The sequence below is a fragment of the Colossoma macropomum genome, unplaced genomic scaffold (genome assembly GCF_904425465.1).
Source record: "Colossoma macropomum unplaced genomic scaffold, Colossoma_macropomum, whole genome shotgun sequence".
Lineage (NCBI taxonomy): Eukaryota > Metazoa > Chordata > Actinopteri > Characiformes > Serrasalmidae > Colossoma > Colossoma macropomum.
Window position 1 is genome coordinate 15,268,176 of NW_023494807.1, and position 16,203 is coordinate 15,284,378.

The following is a 16,203-nucleotide window of genomic DNA, read 5'->3' on the forward strand; positions in this document are numbered from 1 at the left end:
AGTTGGGCAAAACACTGTAATAGTAGTGATGGCTGAGTATGCTGTCCTTAATGTATTCACTGCACACTGTTCTCACTGTTACTGGTTGGCAATTTTCATCACAATTCTTCTGTCAGTATATTTTTAACTGAAAAATTGCTTGTTATTTAAATGAAGTTCTGTAATTCTCATCTTTTTTCTTTTCTCTGTTGTTGCCTGCTTCAGCCCACCGCTGCTCCCACAATCCTCTGAGCACAACACCCCAGTATAACACCCATGCTAAGCTTATCACTCGCAAACCACTACTGCGGAACTTATTAGTTTGATCATCCCTCAAAAGAGTTTATTTACACTGAGATTCATAACTGTCTCATCCTATTGGTTTATCAGTCTACTCAGGCTTTAGCAGGAGCTTCAGTGTTTGTAAAGAAGCTGTTAATTGAGGTCACAGTTCGTCCACTGATCATGTTTGTTACATGCTGTGCGCTGACTTTAAATAGTTAATAAGTGTTAATAAGTGTTTCTTTTGAAGAATGTTTTTTTTTTATTTAGTGGGTAAGTATTCTCCCCAAAAATGTAGAAATAACCATATTCTGAATACTGCCTTTGCAAAAGGTACTGAATACAGATACTTAATTTCTGTTTTCTGAATTCGTAACCCTGATCCCAACCCTGATCACATGACTGTAATAGTGTATGTGTGTCACAGTAAATGGCTTCCATTTGTGCTGCAGATCTAAAAGTGTCCCATCTCTCTCTCTCTCTCTCTCTCTCTCTCTCTCTCTCTCTCTCTCTCTCTCTCTCTCTCTCTCCCTCTCTCTCTCTGATGAAAGGGTAGTGTAGAGGGGTAGAGGGCAGTAATTACAGCTGTTCTACAGGGCTGTGGAGAGCCACGAGTAAGGACACACCACTGCTTGTTCTACTATGCAGGACTACACTACCATCAGCACTGGGATACTAAAAAAGAAACACAACAGCAGTATGTCAGGGTAGATTCCTAAGTAAAGTGACATTTTTGTTAAGACATATTTTTGAAGACACATAACTACATGACCGGCTATATTAAGTATTAGTATATATATATATATATATATATATATATAGTAGTGTTATATTTTACAACATATTCTATAAAATATATTCTTAAAATATTTTTTGGTCACATTTGGTCAATTTGATGTGGAGAGAAAATAAAGGGGAGTATCTTACCCTGCAAGCTTTTTTCCCCCAAGTGCCCCTACCTCTATGTGGCTTCCACCAAAGGGAAATCCACCATTTTTAAAAATATTCTACATAATTAAATGGTTGAGATGTAAACATCACCATTCAGAGTCGTTTGGTGTTAAATGCTCCATTGTAGAAAAACCTGCTGAGTCAGAATTGTTCACATTGGTGGTGGTTGGAACCACACCACCATAGGAGCCATTATCAAAAGGACATGTGTAGGTTCACTGGTGCTTTTGGATGGTTAATAAAATGGCTATATTTATGTTGTAGAAATCAGTACCCCTGGTTCCCAACACCACCACTGTAAAGAAATCTGAGTGTGTAAGTTTCTCTACAATGAACCACTTCACATCAAACCACTCTGAATTACTCTGTTTACATCCCAAGAACTGAATTATTAAATAGTCATTGTGAATATATTAAGTACATAATGATATTAAGCATATTGATTTAATTGTGTTATTATTAGTATTTTCCTTATTGTTATGATTATGATTATTATTAATAATAATAACTAATCGTAATAATCATAATAATGTTATTGTCAGTGGTTATAGTAGTAGTAGTAGTGTTGCAGCAATAACAACAGTGTAAACAAAGCAATAACATTCAACTTTAACAGGTAAATGCAAATTAATATAATTCCGCTATCCACAATAAACCTCAGTCAGAGTGGTCATTCGTTAAACGTGTTGAGTTTACATTAGGTCAATTTCATCTGGAGAGAGAATAAGGGGAGGGGAGGATCTTACCCTGCTGGATTCTTTCTCCAAGTCCCCCTACCTCTGTGTGGCTTTGAGAATTTGGGATAAACTCTTCAAAAAAGGTAATAAACAATGACAAACAGTTCAATAAAAACTACTGGCAGTGTAGAAATTATTTTCATCGCCCCAAAAGGTCTACTATTTAAAGTGTATTACGAATTGTTTAGGAAAAGCACAGAATGGTGGGTTTGTTTATTTTTACTGTAAATTAGCTGGATTACTAGCTCAGGGATCTCAGCATCCAAGTTCAGGAGCCTGGCTGATGTGAAACAGATCGCCACACCAAGCTGACACCCAAAAGCCACCGAAAGCGGACTGTTATAATTCAAACTTTCCAAAATAAGGACGCTTCCTCTCACAGCCTCAGCGGGCTGCTGTGCTAGCATGTCAAGAGCTCGGCGGAAACGCACGTGGCGGCGTTGCGTAGGCAACACTGCAAGACTGCGTTATTTTTTCTCCACCCGCATTCCAAACGCCCCGCCCTCTGCGCTAGGATTGGCTAGTAGGCCAAACTCAGCGTGCGTAGAAGAGTGGGAATGAGTTAGTAGCCAATCCCAGCGCAGATGGCTGTATATTATTAGCCAATCGCTGTGCAGGGGGCGGGTTTTTTAGGAATACCGGTGGGGAAAAAAACGTCGGTCGCCAGATTGCGTTTGGGCGTACCGCGCAGGCGCACTGCAGCTCCGCCTTTTTCAGGGCAGTGCTGCAGGCGGACCGCAGAGAGCCAGCGTGATTTGGGATGAGGGGGGGCGCAGCCTACTGTCTGAAACTTACAGGAGAGGAAAAACCACTAAAATGACAGACGGCAACGATTTTATCGCACACATCTCTCAGCCACCCGCCCTGACATCCTTAACCGCGGCCCTGTGAGGACTTTGCGGGTCAAACTGAAGATCGATGAAGCCAACAGCAACCTGAGGATAATGCCAGAGAACGGATGAGAACTACTGCAGCTGGGCTGAGCAGCGCTGGAGAAAAGACAGAATGGCTTTTATCGTCAGACCAGAGCTCCGAGCCGAGCGTGTGCCGGACGTTTAAGAGGTTTAAGAGTCCCCGGTGATCCTCGAGCCCGCCAAGTGCTCCGTTATCTCCGTTATTCGGCAGTGAGGTTTTGGCGCATTGGAGCTCCGGCCGCTGGAATGTCAGCCGCTGCATAGCGGAGGGCGAGAGAACATGGGAGAGGCGGCCGAGGCCAGAGAGGCCAAGGAGGCCAGGAAGACCTTCATCGTCCCGGCCATCAAATCCTTCGACCACTATGACTTCGCAAGGGCTAAAATATCGTGCAGTTTGACGTGGCTCGTGGCCAAAGCCTTTGGGTCAGGTAGGGGGCGTCTTTTCACCCGTTTACAGACACTGGCAGCGAAGAAACATCACGTTCGGCAGAAAGAAACGGGCAAAAAATGAATATTGTGTAGTTGTCACGATGTTAGAATAAAGCTAACGTGGCTGTGTTTCCTGGTTACTGCGGTGCCTCAGAAAATCTGTCAGTAATAAAAAGTAACGTGAAACCATTCCGGCGTCATTGCTGCTTAAAATGAATCACAAGAGGGGAAAATGGAAAAAATGATAGCCTCCAGCGTCCCTCAGTGCGGTTAGTTTAACAGATTAGCATAGTAGTGTACAAACTGTTGCGCTTTTCCTTTGAAATTTGGGGAAGAGGAGATTCCAGCAGGGTAAGCTGTCCTGAGGCGGGAGAAAAGAAAACAGCCTCATTTTAGAGCCTCTACACGCTTTTAAACACCGAAATCAATTTTGACGACTCAGTCTGCTCATAAAACCTGAATTGATAGGTAATTCGTGGAACATTCAAAAAACTATTAATACAGGTACTGTGTGTCTGTCTGAAATGGCTAAGCGAGCAGAGGCCCATGGTTAAAGACACATGCCTGCTGTAACTAGTTGTATCATTCTTGGGCTTGTCTTTGTCAGACTTTGCAAAGGGAGATTATTACTCACTGTTAGATACAGTTACGCCTGGAAACCACATAAACTCTGCATATAAACCTTAAGAAGTCAGTGTGCCACTCATTCCAACATCCACTCATTTTGAACCTCTTCTGGTTTCAGACAGGCTAAACTTAGTGCTGTTAACTACGGGAAGATAACTGTGTTTGGACCCAACACAGACAGTGTGTTTCAGAGAGATGGACCCAACACAGACAGTGTGTTTCAAAACCCAGCTACTGTGACAGACTATTGAAACAACAGTACTGTTGTGGAGAAGCACACTTGTAGAAGATGAACTTAGACGTTTGTCCCTTTTCATCGACCCCTTTGTTTCCTCACCTCTTGTCTGTGTCAGTGCTTTGGAGGTAGGGCTGAAAGATTCATCGCTTTTATATCGAAATCACAGTTTAAGACAATTTTCAAATCGCAAGAGCTGCAGTTTTTTTAAATTAAAGCCTACACTTTTAAGAAAAGATCATCAAGGCTCTTAAAAACATGGTTCTTCAGTAAAGACAGTGGTATAGATATATATATATATATAGAACCATAAACACTAAAAGACCCATTTTCATGCTTAAATGGTTCTTTGCATGGTGAAATAGTTCCTCAGAATGATGGAGAATGTGTTGTATATGGCTCTATATGGCACCAACAAAGGATCTGCTATTGTTACGATGTCAGGCTTGTAACAATAGAAGAACTTTTTGGTGCTATATAGAACACTTTTCAAAAGGTGCTGTATAGAACCATATGCAGCACATTCTCCATAAATCAAATTCCTAATCATCTGTTAAATCTAACCATTTCACCATGCAAAGAACTTTTTAAGCATGTACATGGGTTGTGGAGTGTTTATGGTTCTGTATAGAACCATTGTCTTTACTAAAGAACCCTTGAAGAACCATCGTTTTTAAGTGTATACATTAGCAAAAACGTTGAGGTTTCAAGAGGGGAAACTGAACCTAATAAGAGCTTGTGAAATGCCTGTAGATAAGTTAGACCAATCAGAAGCAACCAAACCTCCATGTGTTGTGACATCACAACCACAGCTTACTGGCAGTTTGGCACACTACGTTCAGGGGTCAAGCCTCAAGCCAAAAAAGTGCTTATTCTGGTCTTCTTGGCCAAAATAAATCAGGCCTGAATCTCAATTTATAAAATGTCACAATTTAAATTGCAGTTGCAATATTAGTTGGAATAATTGCAATTAGACATTTTCCCTAAATTGTTCAGCCCTACTTGGGATTAATTGTTTTTATAACGAAATCACAAGTAAAGTAAAGCATGTGTGGGGGCAGAGGGTCTCCAGTACTTCTCTCCATTAATGAGCATAGTGAATATTTTCTTTACGCTTTCTTGGCTGCACTGACCTCTGCAGTGCACATTGACTTGATTTACCGCTTTCTTTCGTCCTCAGGCTGTGAGATGCAAAAGCCTGACCCGATGTAGAATCCTTGATGCTCTTCTCCCTGAATGTGGAGCCGTATGCTACACTGCTGTCATTAAGTATGTGTCATAACCTATCCATGCTCTGCACACAAACATTGCAAGGTTGGACAGCTTTTACAGAACGTTGGCAAAAATGGAAAATTATAACTCAGTTTTTGTCAAAATACATAAACTGTTCACATCATACCACTACAGTGTTTGTTCAGAATTTCTATAAATGGGTTAATGAGTGGCACAATCATCCATGTGTTGGCCCCATCATTGTGAGTTTGCGATTTTGATCCGTGCAGATGTCACAGCCATCTGTGGCCGGGTGTCCGAAAGAGCATGACTGGCCTCTCTCTAGGTGGGGAGGATGGCCTCCCCATCATACAGCGCGAGCGGGCGTCTTTTACCTGGCGTAACGTGATTAGCAGTTTGCATTCTCCTCTGAGTGCACTGGTTACTTTGAGCTCCTACACCCATGTTATATTAACAGCAGCCCAAAAAGATGTGGTGGCTTCATGAATCTTGGAGGACGTCCCAGGCTTTGAGCATTGTGTGATTGGAGGGGACCTAGCCAGCAGGTGAAATTATTAATGACTACATTTGGGAGAAACTTGTGTAAGATTTGCTACACGTTGAGTTTCCAGTTTAAAATACTATGCTATTGAGCTGAACTGTGTTGTTGTGAATTGACAGCAATGAATGTTCCACAGTGCTAACCTTAGCTCAATTACACAACAAACACCAGAGTTATCCTAGCTGTGTGACCTTTCACATGCATGCAAATATCAAGTTAATAATGTACTCCAAAAACTCAGAGTGGTGTGCTACAATTTCTGGTTAGGTTGAATGTTTGAAAATGTAGTATATTGCTAGTCAAACTTTGCAGCAGTTGCTCCTAAAGAATGCATTTAGGAGCATGTGTAAGTCAATTAGTGTTCAAATGAGGCTCTCCTATCTTCTCCCTATGAAAATCTATTGATGCTCTATCTTCAGTGTCTTCTAAAATCCTTAGCATGATAACAGGATAGAATTTTCCAGAACAGGCCTCAGTGGTGGATGTTGGATTTAAGACACACACACAGTGATGTGGCTTCTTGTGGTGAAGCAGCCCAACTCACCACAACAGAGAGTCCCTATGGAGTGTGCTATAACAGGAAGGCCTCTGGCGGCTGTGTCTGTGCGTGAGGTCATTACAGGGACTGCCTGTTTTTCCTATCAGACTCTGTATTTGGGTCATACAGTATGGGCTTACTTAAATTTTCATTGCACAGAGTGACTTTTCATCTCTCTGCTTTGAGCTCCTACACCCACTGTGGATCTTAGCATTGCTTAATAGATCTGCAAGATGTGAGCCAATTATTTGTGGCAGTGAAGCTTAAACAGCTGGTGTGTGGCTGCTTATATATCACGACTGTGCGTTGTAAGCCGCTGATCAGTGGTGTGTGAATCAGAGGGGCTGTTAAGAACTGAGGTGATAATGTTTTTTTCTTAAGCGTAAATATTGAATATTGACTTTGATCATCATGAGATAATAGTTTTGACTGAAACAGGACAGAATTGATGTCTGTAGGAAGATTTGTTCATGGTATTTCTCACTAAAGCACTGTTTGGACAGGAGAAGGTGGTAGTGGCAACTTAAATCAGTGTTTCTTAGTGATTTTAGTTCATCTGAATCCACAATGTCAGTGATTTTTATGGGCTTTGCGCTAGGTTCTGGCACCTTTTACCTTTTATAAAACGCACCACAGAAATAACCATAGATTAATTATTATTCCTTGCAAATTGACATGTAAAAATGCTGTGTTATTCTGTGAAAAAGGAGAAACATTTGATTTTATGCAGTGATGCTGACTGTTGGCTGTGAATTCCCAAGCTAATGACAATACTGATTACACAGTGCGTTCACTTACGACAATGTGACAGATTAGGTTGTGGTAAATGAAATTATGGTCTAAATTAAATGTTTTCTACTTGTCACTGGCATAAAGAAACAGCACAAATCCAGTGGTCATTCCCATCTCTGACATTTATACTGAGATTTCTTATACCGTGTGAATCATAAACATTATATTACAAATATTACAAACATATCCCACCTCCCTATGCAAAGCTAATCCTGTCTGAATAGTATTTAAGGCTGTAGGTTTTAAGTTTTATCCTAGAATAAACTGTCACTGTCATCATAAAACCTCATAACTCATAATTATTTTGTTTTTCATTTCCATCTGAAATACAATTTACAATGCCAGCTGCGATTAGACAAAGAATGGACCAATAAAAATGGTCAAAAAAATCTACTTTAAAATGACTTGTATGGATGTGCATTCCGACTCATTTTCATATTTGAGTATCCGTGAGGATTAATAAGTAATCAGTTAACTGCTGGGAAGGAAAAAGCAGCGCAAACTAAGAGACATAAAGGGCTGTAGTCTTACCTTTTTAGATTAGCACTGGTGTTGCACAAACATTTAATAGCACACAGAAGTATATATTTTAAAACATTTAAGTATTTAAAAATAGGGAAATTATGATTTCATGTAGGATGAGTAATAGATGATGCCTTGGATGAGCTAATGGGCTAAAACTTCAACTAACTAGTGCAATGCTGGATGCTGATGAGGACTCATTGTGTTTTTACTGGTAGATGTGCCAACATGCTCGGCAGAGAAATATATTTTTGCTGTTTTTGGGGCGTAGCTAACATCAGCTAGAGTAGTTAGCTTAGTTAGTGATAAAAACTGCATTATCTCAGCTTTCTCAGTCTCTTTCTTAACAGCGTATTCTTGGTAATGTGCCTGTGTTAAGGCACTAATGTTTTGCAGTAGTAAAGCTCATTTGACAGTCAATTAAAATTGGCATTTCACTGAAGATGTACATTTTCTTTGTGTTCCCATGATGAAACATAACAAATAACTGAATAGTGATTTCAGTTTTCTAATGCTAGCACCTTAAACAGTTAAGTGTCCTTAAGTACCCATGCACATCCCTAGTATTACAGATATACCTCGGCTACAGAGCATTCTGATTGGAGATTCTCCACTGAAAGGAAAAATGTAGTCCAAGACTAGTTTTAATCCCTGTCTGGGAAACCAACCTTAAGTGTTGTCAAGTTAACAATGTTTTTTTGCTTTTGTTTATTAAAAACAAAACAACTTGAACAAAACTGTACTTCCTAGGTAGCCTATATTTGGCTATGGGTCACTTGGAGCACACTGACCTCTCCTGCTCACCTCCTTTTCTTCTTCTGAATCAGTATCCTGCCTGCCCTGACTGAAACACCAGCTCAGCACAATAGCGCTGCTGACCAACTTGTCACACAAAGACAGGAAGAGTAGCCATTACTGCTAAACACGTCTTTATACTTTGGCCAAAACATCAATGTGACTAACAATGGAGTAGCCACTACTCAGCTTGTTGCCATTTATTTAATGATAAATGGCTCTTAGATTCCATTTAGTGTCAGATTGATTAGTTTTGGTATTATGAGAGCAAACTTGCCCATGTCTCAACAGGTCAATCCTATTTGGTGGCTGCTGAGCCCCAAGCTGCTATTGAGCAAAACAATATGTACATGCATATAAAATATCAGTCAACCAAACATCTGTTGGATGGCAATTTTTTTTTAAAGCAATTGTCTGCTGGTACTGATGGGATATCACTGTATCCCCTAGGTACAACAGTAAAACTACTGAAACACTTTAGTACCCTACAGGGAAAAAATACATAGCCAACAACATGACTAGTATAAAACCACAGCTTAAACAAGCAAAAATAAACAAAAAAATTAAGGATGGATAGGGATACAAAATAAAAGGACTGTAATTCCACGGTAATACATAGCTATGTACTCCATGTTCTTATACCAACCGTTATCACATAATCTGTTTTTTTCACGATAAGTTACATTGTACTACAAGCGATTCTGTAATATTTCCAAATATATTTATTACAGATTTGGATCAGATTAGTTTTTTTTTCTTCTGATAAACATTTTCTGCTGTTGTTGTCCCGATACCTATACTGAGTGTCTTTAAACTGTAATCTGTGTTTGCTGTTCTTCATTACGGAACTGACATGTTGAAAACAGATGTTAAATGGTCCTCACTGTAGATGGTGTAGGGCTGCAGAGTTTTCTGCCCTCTGCATAACATCTGTGGTAGAACTCATAACGGGGATGAGTGCTTTTGTTTGTGTTACATCACCGTGGCCTCAGGAGTATGTGTGAGATCAGGCGCATGTGACTCGAGGCTGAGCAGCAGTTCATTGTGAATGTGCAAAAATAAAGAAAAATCATGGAGCGTTAGGCCTGTCATGGTCATGAAGTTTTAGCTGACTGCCATACAAATAACTGTGATTAGCCATTCAATTGTCTTTTTAAAATACAAGCCTAAAGTGGCCAAATTGGCTGATTAGCTACCTTACTAGCAATGTTTACTTAATAGCTAAGACTTGTACTGTCAAATCACTACTGCATGCGCACTTACACAAACGTCTACGGTTGATTCCTCAGCATACTTCTTGCAGAGATGACATTCACCTGGCTTCGGCGAACAGTATGACATAATTGCAAAGAAAAGGAACATCCACTTACGACGCGCTTCATTGACCATGTAAGGCACATGACCGCTGGGCGAACTCCACTGACGAAGACACTGCGCGACAAAGCCTGTGATTGGTCAGTAAAAAAGAGGCTTGCCATGAAATAAAGATGGACGACTTTGTTTCGTAAGAAGTATGCTGAGTGCTTCGGCAGTGACAGCATAATTTTTCTGCTAAATGTGCATTTGTTAAAACAATGAGTACTTCCTAAATGTAAGATGTTAAGTCTGTTATTTGGAAGTATTAGTAAGCAGCAAAACATATAGGTTGTCATACTTAAGTTCATAAGAGGATGAGGCTGAAGTTGGCTTCCTATTCGCCAGCTTCTTGTTCAAATTTTCCCATTTCACCTTAAATGGTGGCAGCATTCTGGACACGTCGCCGTAGGTAACTGTGATAGAATCGTTTTCCAGAAGTCATGGAACTTGCAAGACAAAACTGCAGAAAGTAAGCTCACAAAGGTGCTTTCGACTTCTTGCAAACCTCGCAAACAGAATTTTGCAAAGAGGTATACTGAGCGCTTTACGCAGAATTATGTGTAGTGTTATGCAAAGCTACATGTTCTTCATGTGGGTGAAAATATAACCAAAAAAAACCCATTCTGCCAGTTCAGATGCTAAAATCATTATAATTAGCTACATAGCTCACAAACAAACTCAGTGCTGCCCTCTAAACATGTTAGAACACCAAGTAAGAAGTTTCTCTTGTTTTCGTAAGCCCCTTGATGTCTTAATGAATAAATGTACTCCTTTTTTTATTTACATTTATTCTCCTCAACCCAACACACCCAATTCATATTCCTTTTGTTGCAGCATAATCTGACTGTGAACTCTAACAACTGTGGAATATGACTAGAATCAGCTTTAATAATTGCATTCGCCTAAAATAACTGCCATGATCTAAAAACGTGACATTTGGTGATTACGTAATAATTGTGACAGGTCTACGGAGGGTAGGTTTTCCGTCTTGCGAGCTTTGGAAATGAAAAGTACATGCATTGCATTTGATTCTGTGTTGTTCTGTAAACAGTGCAACAGTGAACTACTGTAGCCCTCTAAGAAGAATCTGAATAAACCTGCTAACATACAACACATCTTTTGTACTTTAACTCTAACAGACAGTATCTGTTGTCTGTCAGCATCATACAAAGTGGATTAGAGTCACAGTCAGCTGCTTAGTGTCTGTAGTTTATTAGCACTGGTTGTTATTCAGTGTCAGCTTCAGATTGACAGTGAGCTTCAGATGGACAGTGTATATAGGTCAGTTTCAGATAGAAATGGTCTGATGTTTGGGGATAGTTTCAGAGGGACAGTTTCTGTAGTTTAAGGATAGTTTCAGAGGGACAGTTTCTGTAGTTTAAGGATAGTTTCAGAGGGACAGTTTCTGTAGTTCGATGATAGTTTCAGATGGACAGTTTCTGTAGTTTAAGGATAGTTTCAGATGGACAGGTTTTGAAGTTTAGGGACAGTTTCCGATGCGATGTGTCAGTAGTTTAGGGTCAGTTTCATATGGACAGGGTCAGTAGTTTGGGGATAGTTTCAGATGGACAGCTTCTGTAGTTTAGGGATAGTTTCAGATGGACAGTTTCTGTAATTTGGGGATAGTTTCAGATGGACAGGGTTTGAAGTTTAGGGACAGTTTCTGATGCGATGTGTCAGTAGTTTAGGGTTAGTTTCATATGGACAAGGTCTGTAGTTTGGGGATAGTTTCAGATGGACAGTTTCTGTAGTTTAGGGATAGTTTCAGATGGACAGTTTTGGTAATTTAAGGATAGTTTCAGAGGTACTGTTTCTGTAGTTTGGGGATAGTTTCAGAGGGACAGTTTCTGTAGTTTAGGGACAGTTTCAGGGGGACAGTTTCTGTAGTTTAAGGATAGTTTCAGAGGGACAGTTTCTGTAGTTCGATGATAGTTTCAGAGGGACAGTTTCTGTAGTTTAAGGATAGTTTCAGATGGACAGTTTCTGTAGTTTAAGGATAGTTTCAGATGGACAGGTTTTGAAGTTTAGGGACAGTTTCCGATGCGATTTGTCAGTAGTTTAGGGTCAGTTTCATATGGACAGGGTCAGTAGTTTGGGGATAGTTTCAGATGGACAGCTTCTGTAGTTTAGGGATAGTTTCAGATGGACAGTTTTGGTAGTTTGATGATAGTTTCAGATGGTCAGTTTCTGTAATTTGGGGATAGTTTCAGATGGACAGGGTTTGAAGTTTAGGGACAGTTTCTGATGCGATGTGTCAGTAGTTTAGGGTTAGTTTCATATGGACAAGGTCTGTAGTTTGGGGATAGTTTCAGAGGGACAATTTCTGTAGTTTGGTGATAGTTTCAGATGGACAGTTCTGTAATTTAAGGATAGTTTCAGAGGTACTGTTTCTGTAGTTTAGGGATAGTTTCAGAGGGACAGTTTCTGTAGTTTGGGGATAGTTTCAGATGGACAGGTTTTGAAGTTTAGGGATAGTTTCTGATGCAATGTGTCAGTAGTTTAGGGTCAGTTTCATATGGACAGGTTTTGTAGTTTAGGGTCAGTTTCTGTAGTTTGGGGATAGTTTCAGAGGGACAGTTTCTGTAGTTTAAGAATAGTTTCAGAGAAACAGTTTCTGTAGTTTGGGGATAGTTTCGGAGGGACAGTTTCAGTAGTTTAGGGATAGTTTCACATGGACAGTTTCTGTAGTTTGGTGATCGTTTCAGAGAAACAGTTTCTGTAGTTTGGGGATAGTTTCAGATGGACAGTTTCTGTAGTTTGATGAAAGTTGCAGATGGACAGTTTCTGTAGTTTGGTGATAGTTTCAGAGAAACAGTTTCTGTAGTTTAGGGATAGTTTCGAAGGGAAAGTTTCAGTAGTTTGTGGATAGTTTCAAATGGACAAGTTCTATAGTTTGGGGATAGTTTCAGATGGGCAGTTTCTGTAGTTTGGGGTTAATTTCAGGTGGACGGGGTCTGGAGTTTAGAAACAGTTTCAAGTGGGTTGTATCAGTAGTTTAGGGTCAGTTTGAGATGGACAGAATCAGTAGTTTAGGGATAGTTTTAGATTGGTTGTATCAGTAGTTTAAGGTCAGTTTAAGATGGACACGGTCTGTAGTTTAGGGGTAGTTTCACATGGACAGAGTCTGTAGTTTAGTAACAGTTCCAGTTGGAGATGAGATTCAGATGGTTGATCTGTAGCTTAGAATCAGTTTCAAAATTCTAGTGTCTGTGGATGGACCGTATCTATAATGTGGAGCAGTGGCCACAGCAGTGGTCTCCTCAAGATCTACTTTCCTGTATAGTTTAGTTCCAGCCACAATCTGCCACACCTGCTCGAGCTGATTAACTTTTTCAGAAGACCCTGGATTAGATATATTAATGTCAGTCATGGAGTAATGGAATAACTGAAGCTTTGAGGAGGAACATGCCTGAAACTCCTCCTCCTTCCAACCTAATGCCCTATATATTCACATCATTACCTTTTGTGTCCCTTGACGAAATTCTTGCAATCCCTACAACCACCCCGTCTCCTCCCTGTTCCTCAGTATTGTGACAGTTACAAGGGGGGGTCTGGCCTTCTAGCTACAATCAGAAGCCGCCAAGAACTCCAGCCCAAGTTCTCAGAGTTCTCTCCCCTCACTCAGTCAGTCTTTCCTCATACTCACACCACATGTTGAAGGCATGTGCTGAACACGAACTTAGTCAATAAATATGTTTGTTGTGACAGAAATTACTGCCTTCCACACTTAAAACAAAATACTAGGTGTGTGTTTACAGGCTTCTATTTAGCATGGAGTAGTTTTCGAGCTGTGCACATGCATTTTTTGAAATTGGCCGCTTAGCCAAATGCTTAAGTTACTTGTGCCCCACGTTCCCCAGCGCATAGAAGCACTCATTAGGCTTCTAACAGTTTGCACCGACGATGTAATGATGTCTCACTGGCACTGTGTGTATGAGGTTATTTGCTCTCAACAATGCATTTATTGCGGAGACTTGTTTCACAATAACAATACAAATATGATTCATCATGCAGCCCTAATTCAGCTGTATAGTATCTGTAGTTTAGTGTGAGAGGAGTAATGCGTGTAGATTCAGATTGTGGTTCAGAGTCAGTTTCATACATGCAGTGTCTGTAGTTGAGTGTCCTGCTGAGAGGAATGCTGCTGCAGGCTGACTCCTCTTTTCCTCTGTGTGTTTGGCCTTCCGGACTGAGCTGCTTCCTGCCTCCCTCCTCTCCCATGGTTGACCCACACAAAGGGAAAAGGCTTTTCAGGAGCGTGTTCAGGAAGGTGTGTGTGTGTTTTGCTCTGGAGGAGGTGTGTTTTCTGGACAACCTTTTTCAGAGGTTGCCAGAAAATGGTTTCCCCTGACCCAGCAGTTTTATGGAGTTTTCATTTTTGGTACATTTCATGACCTCTATGCTTTACAAAGCTTCACAAGGCCCAAGGCCCCTCTTATAAACCGAGACGTAGCACACCTCTGTTCAAGGTGTGTTTAGCCTTGCAAGCTAGACCTCTGCCTATCGTCAGAGCGTCTGATGTGATTTGCAGCTTAACAGGGCCAAGAACAACTTACATTGACAGCAAAGGGCCATTTGACTGACATGCAAACTGTTGTTTAAGCGTAATGCGTAGGGGCAGGATACAAAACAGGGCTACAGTGAAGCAAACATACTGGAATACGGAACTTCACAGGTTTTTTCCATCCAGCTAATACAGCTTGCCTTAGAAGACTCGCCAACATGTGCAGTGTGGGCATCCGTTTGCAAAATTGTGTTTCTTTTGAATAGAATAAAACCAGTGCATGAAAAGTGTGTACACATGGATGTGCAGACATCTGGAATGCAGCTGACAACATCCTAATATTTATGAGCAGCTTAACTCGCAAAAGATAAAGGTTTTGATACTCGCATATTTGTGGGCAGCTTATCTTAAGCGAAAGATAAGATACTCTGTGCCTCTATGGTTAGCAGTGTCTGAGGCTTAAACTCACCATACGTTTACATTAGCAGTGCTTTCCTATGGGCGTAGGCAATTTGTAACTGTGATTTAGTTAACAAGCAACACAGTGGCTGGCTGAAGATTTTAATGACTAGATCAAACAAATTCCTCAGGCCAAGCATAGACATGGGGGTTAATATAACCAAGGTTAATATTTTAAACAAAGCAGCAACAACCCAGATGCAACTACAAGAACGTCCAAACACACCCACATGAGACAAACCTGCGGTGACGTTACTGACTTGTCACCTGCGAGTATGAGTGTACGATAAGCTGTGTTTAGCTATCTAGGCAGGCAGGTAAAACAGTACTGAGTTTTACAGGACTGGGACTAAAACACTTTTTGGATGTGATTAGTTTAACGTGTAATTATTACCAGAGTATGGAACTTCAGTTATATCAGTAACCATTCATGGACTATGCACTATTACCTGTAAGGGTTATTGTATACAAGCTATGAATTGAGCTGTGAAATAACCCCAAATATTCAATCTCATGCAAGTTGATATACTGGCAAATATACGGCTGTATCATTTGGGAACCTAGATGAAGCTGAAAACTATTGGCCCAAAATATGAAACCAAACGTTAAAATCCAGAAAACATTAGTAAAGGACTTGTCAGGGGAACAATGCTTCTGTTGGCTTTATGTAGGCTACTGTGTGCAGTAGCTTAGGTATGCTTTATAGGCTAGAGATGGAAAATACGATGTGTTTTTTGTGATAAATTACGTTAGAATACATGTTACTGTCATTGGGGTTGTCAGTACTTTTAGAAGACTAAACAACTGCACGAATTGTAAAAAGACTTATTTAGATCAATTATAGAGAGGCTGTAAACAACAACAACAACCACTGTATATAGTAACTGCGTAAACTTTTTGGAGGTCTTATTGGAAGTAGTTTATTTGAAGCCAGCCCTTTACACTAATATCTCATTAATTAAAAAAATAGAATTAAGTTAATGGCTTAAAAAACTTTGAATCATTATACTGCTAGTTTTCTAAAACATGGCATTGCTGTTTTTCTGTTGTATCTTCCTATTTGTTTGCAAAGTTCAGAAAAGCTAAATATCCCTCTATATACTGAGTTGTTGTAAAACCGCCTTCGAGTTGGGATGTTATATTTTTGCTGTATTCCCCACCCCTTACATGTTGTCTATAAATAACATAATACAGAGATCACACATCCTGTACAAATAAACATTACAGACGTCCTGTGATAACGCTAGTTCACAGACATACGTCCAGAAAACCTTCTGAATATTGTCTGTTCAGAGTCTGTGTAAGTCTG

The 16,203-nt window shown here is 40.2% G+C and overlaps 1 protein-coding gene across 3 annotated transcripts in view; it reads left to right on the plus strand.

Moving 5' to 3' along the window:
• The first annotated feature begins 2,691 nt into the window (after positions 1 to 2,691).
• camsap2b (calmodulin regulated spectrin-associated protein family, member 2b) overlaps positions 2,692 to 16,203 on the plus strand; it is a 74,079-nt gene continuing 60,567 nt past the window's right edge. For all 3 annotated transcript variants that reach the window (XM_036556116.1, XM_036556115.1, XM_036556114.1), the window contains exon 1: positions 2,692 to 3,291. In XM_036556116.1, coding sequence (XP_036412009.1) covers positions 3,144 to 3,291 — 148 coding nt within the window. In that variant the 5' untranslated portion in view covers positions 2,692 to 3,143. The remainder of the gene's footprint in view (positions 3,292 to 16,203) is intronic.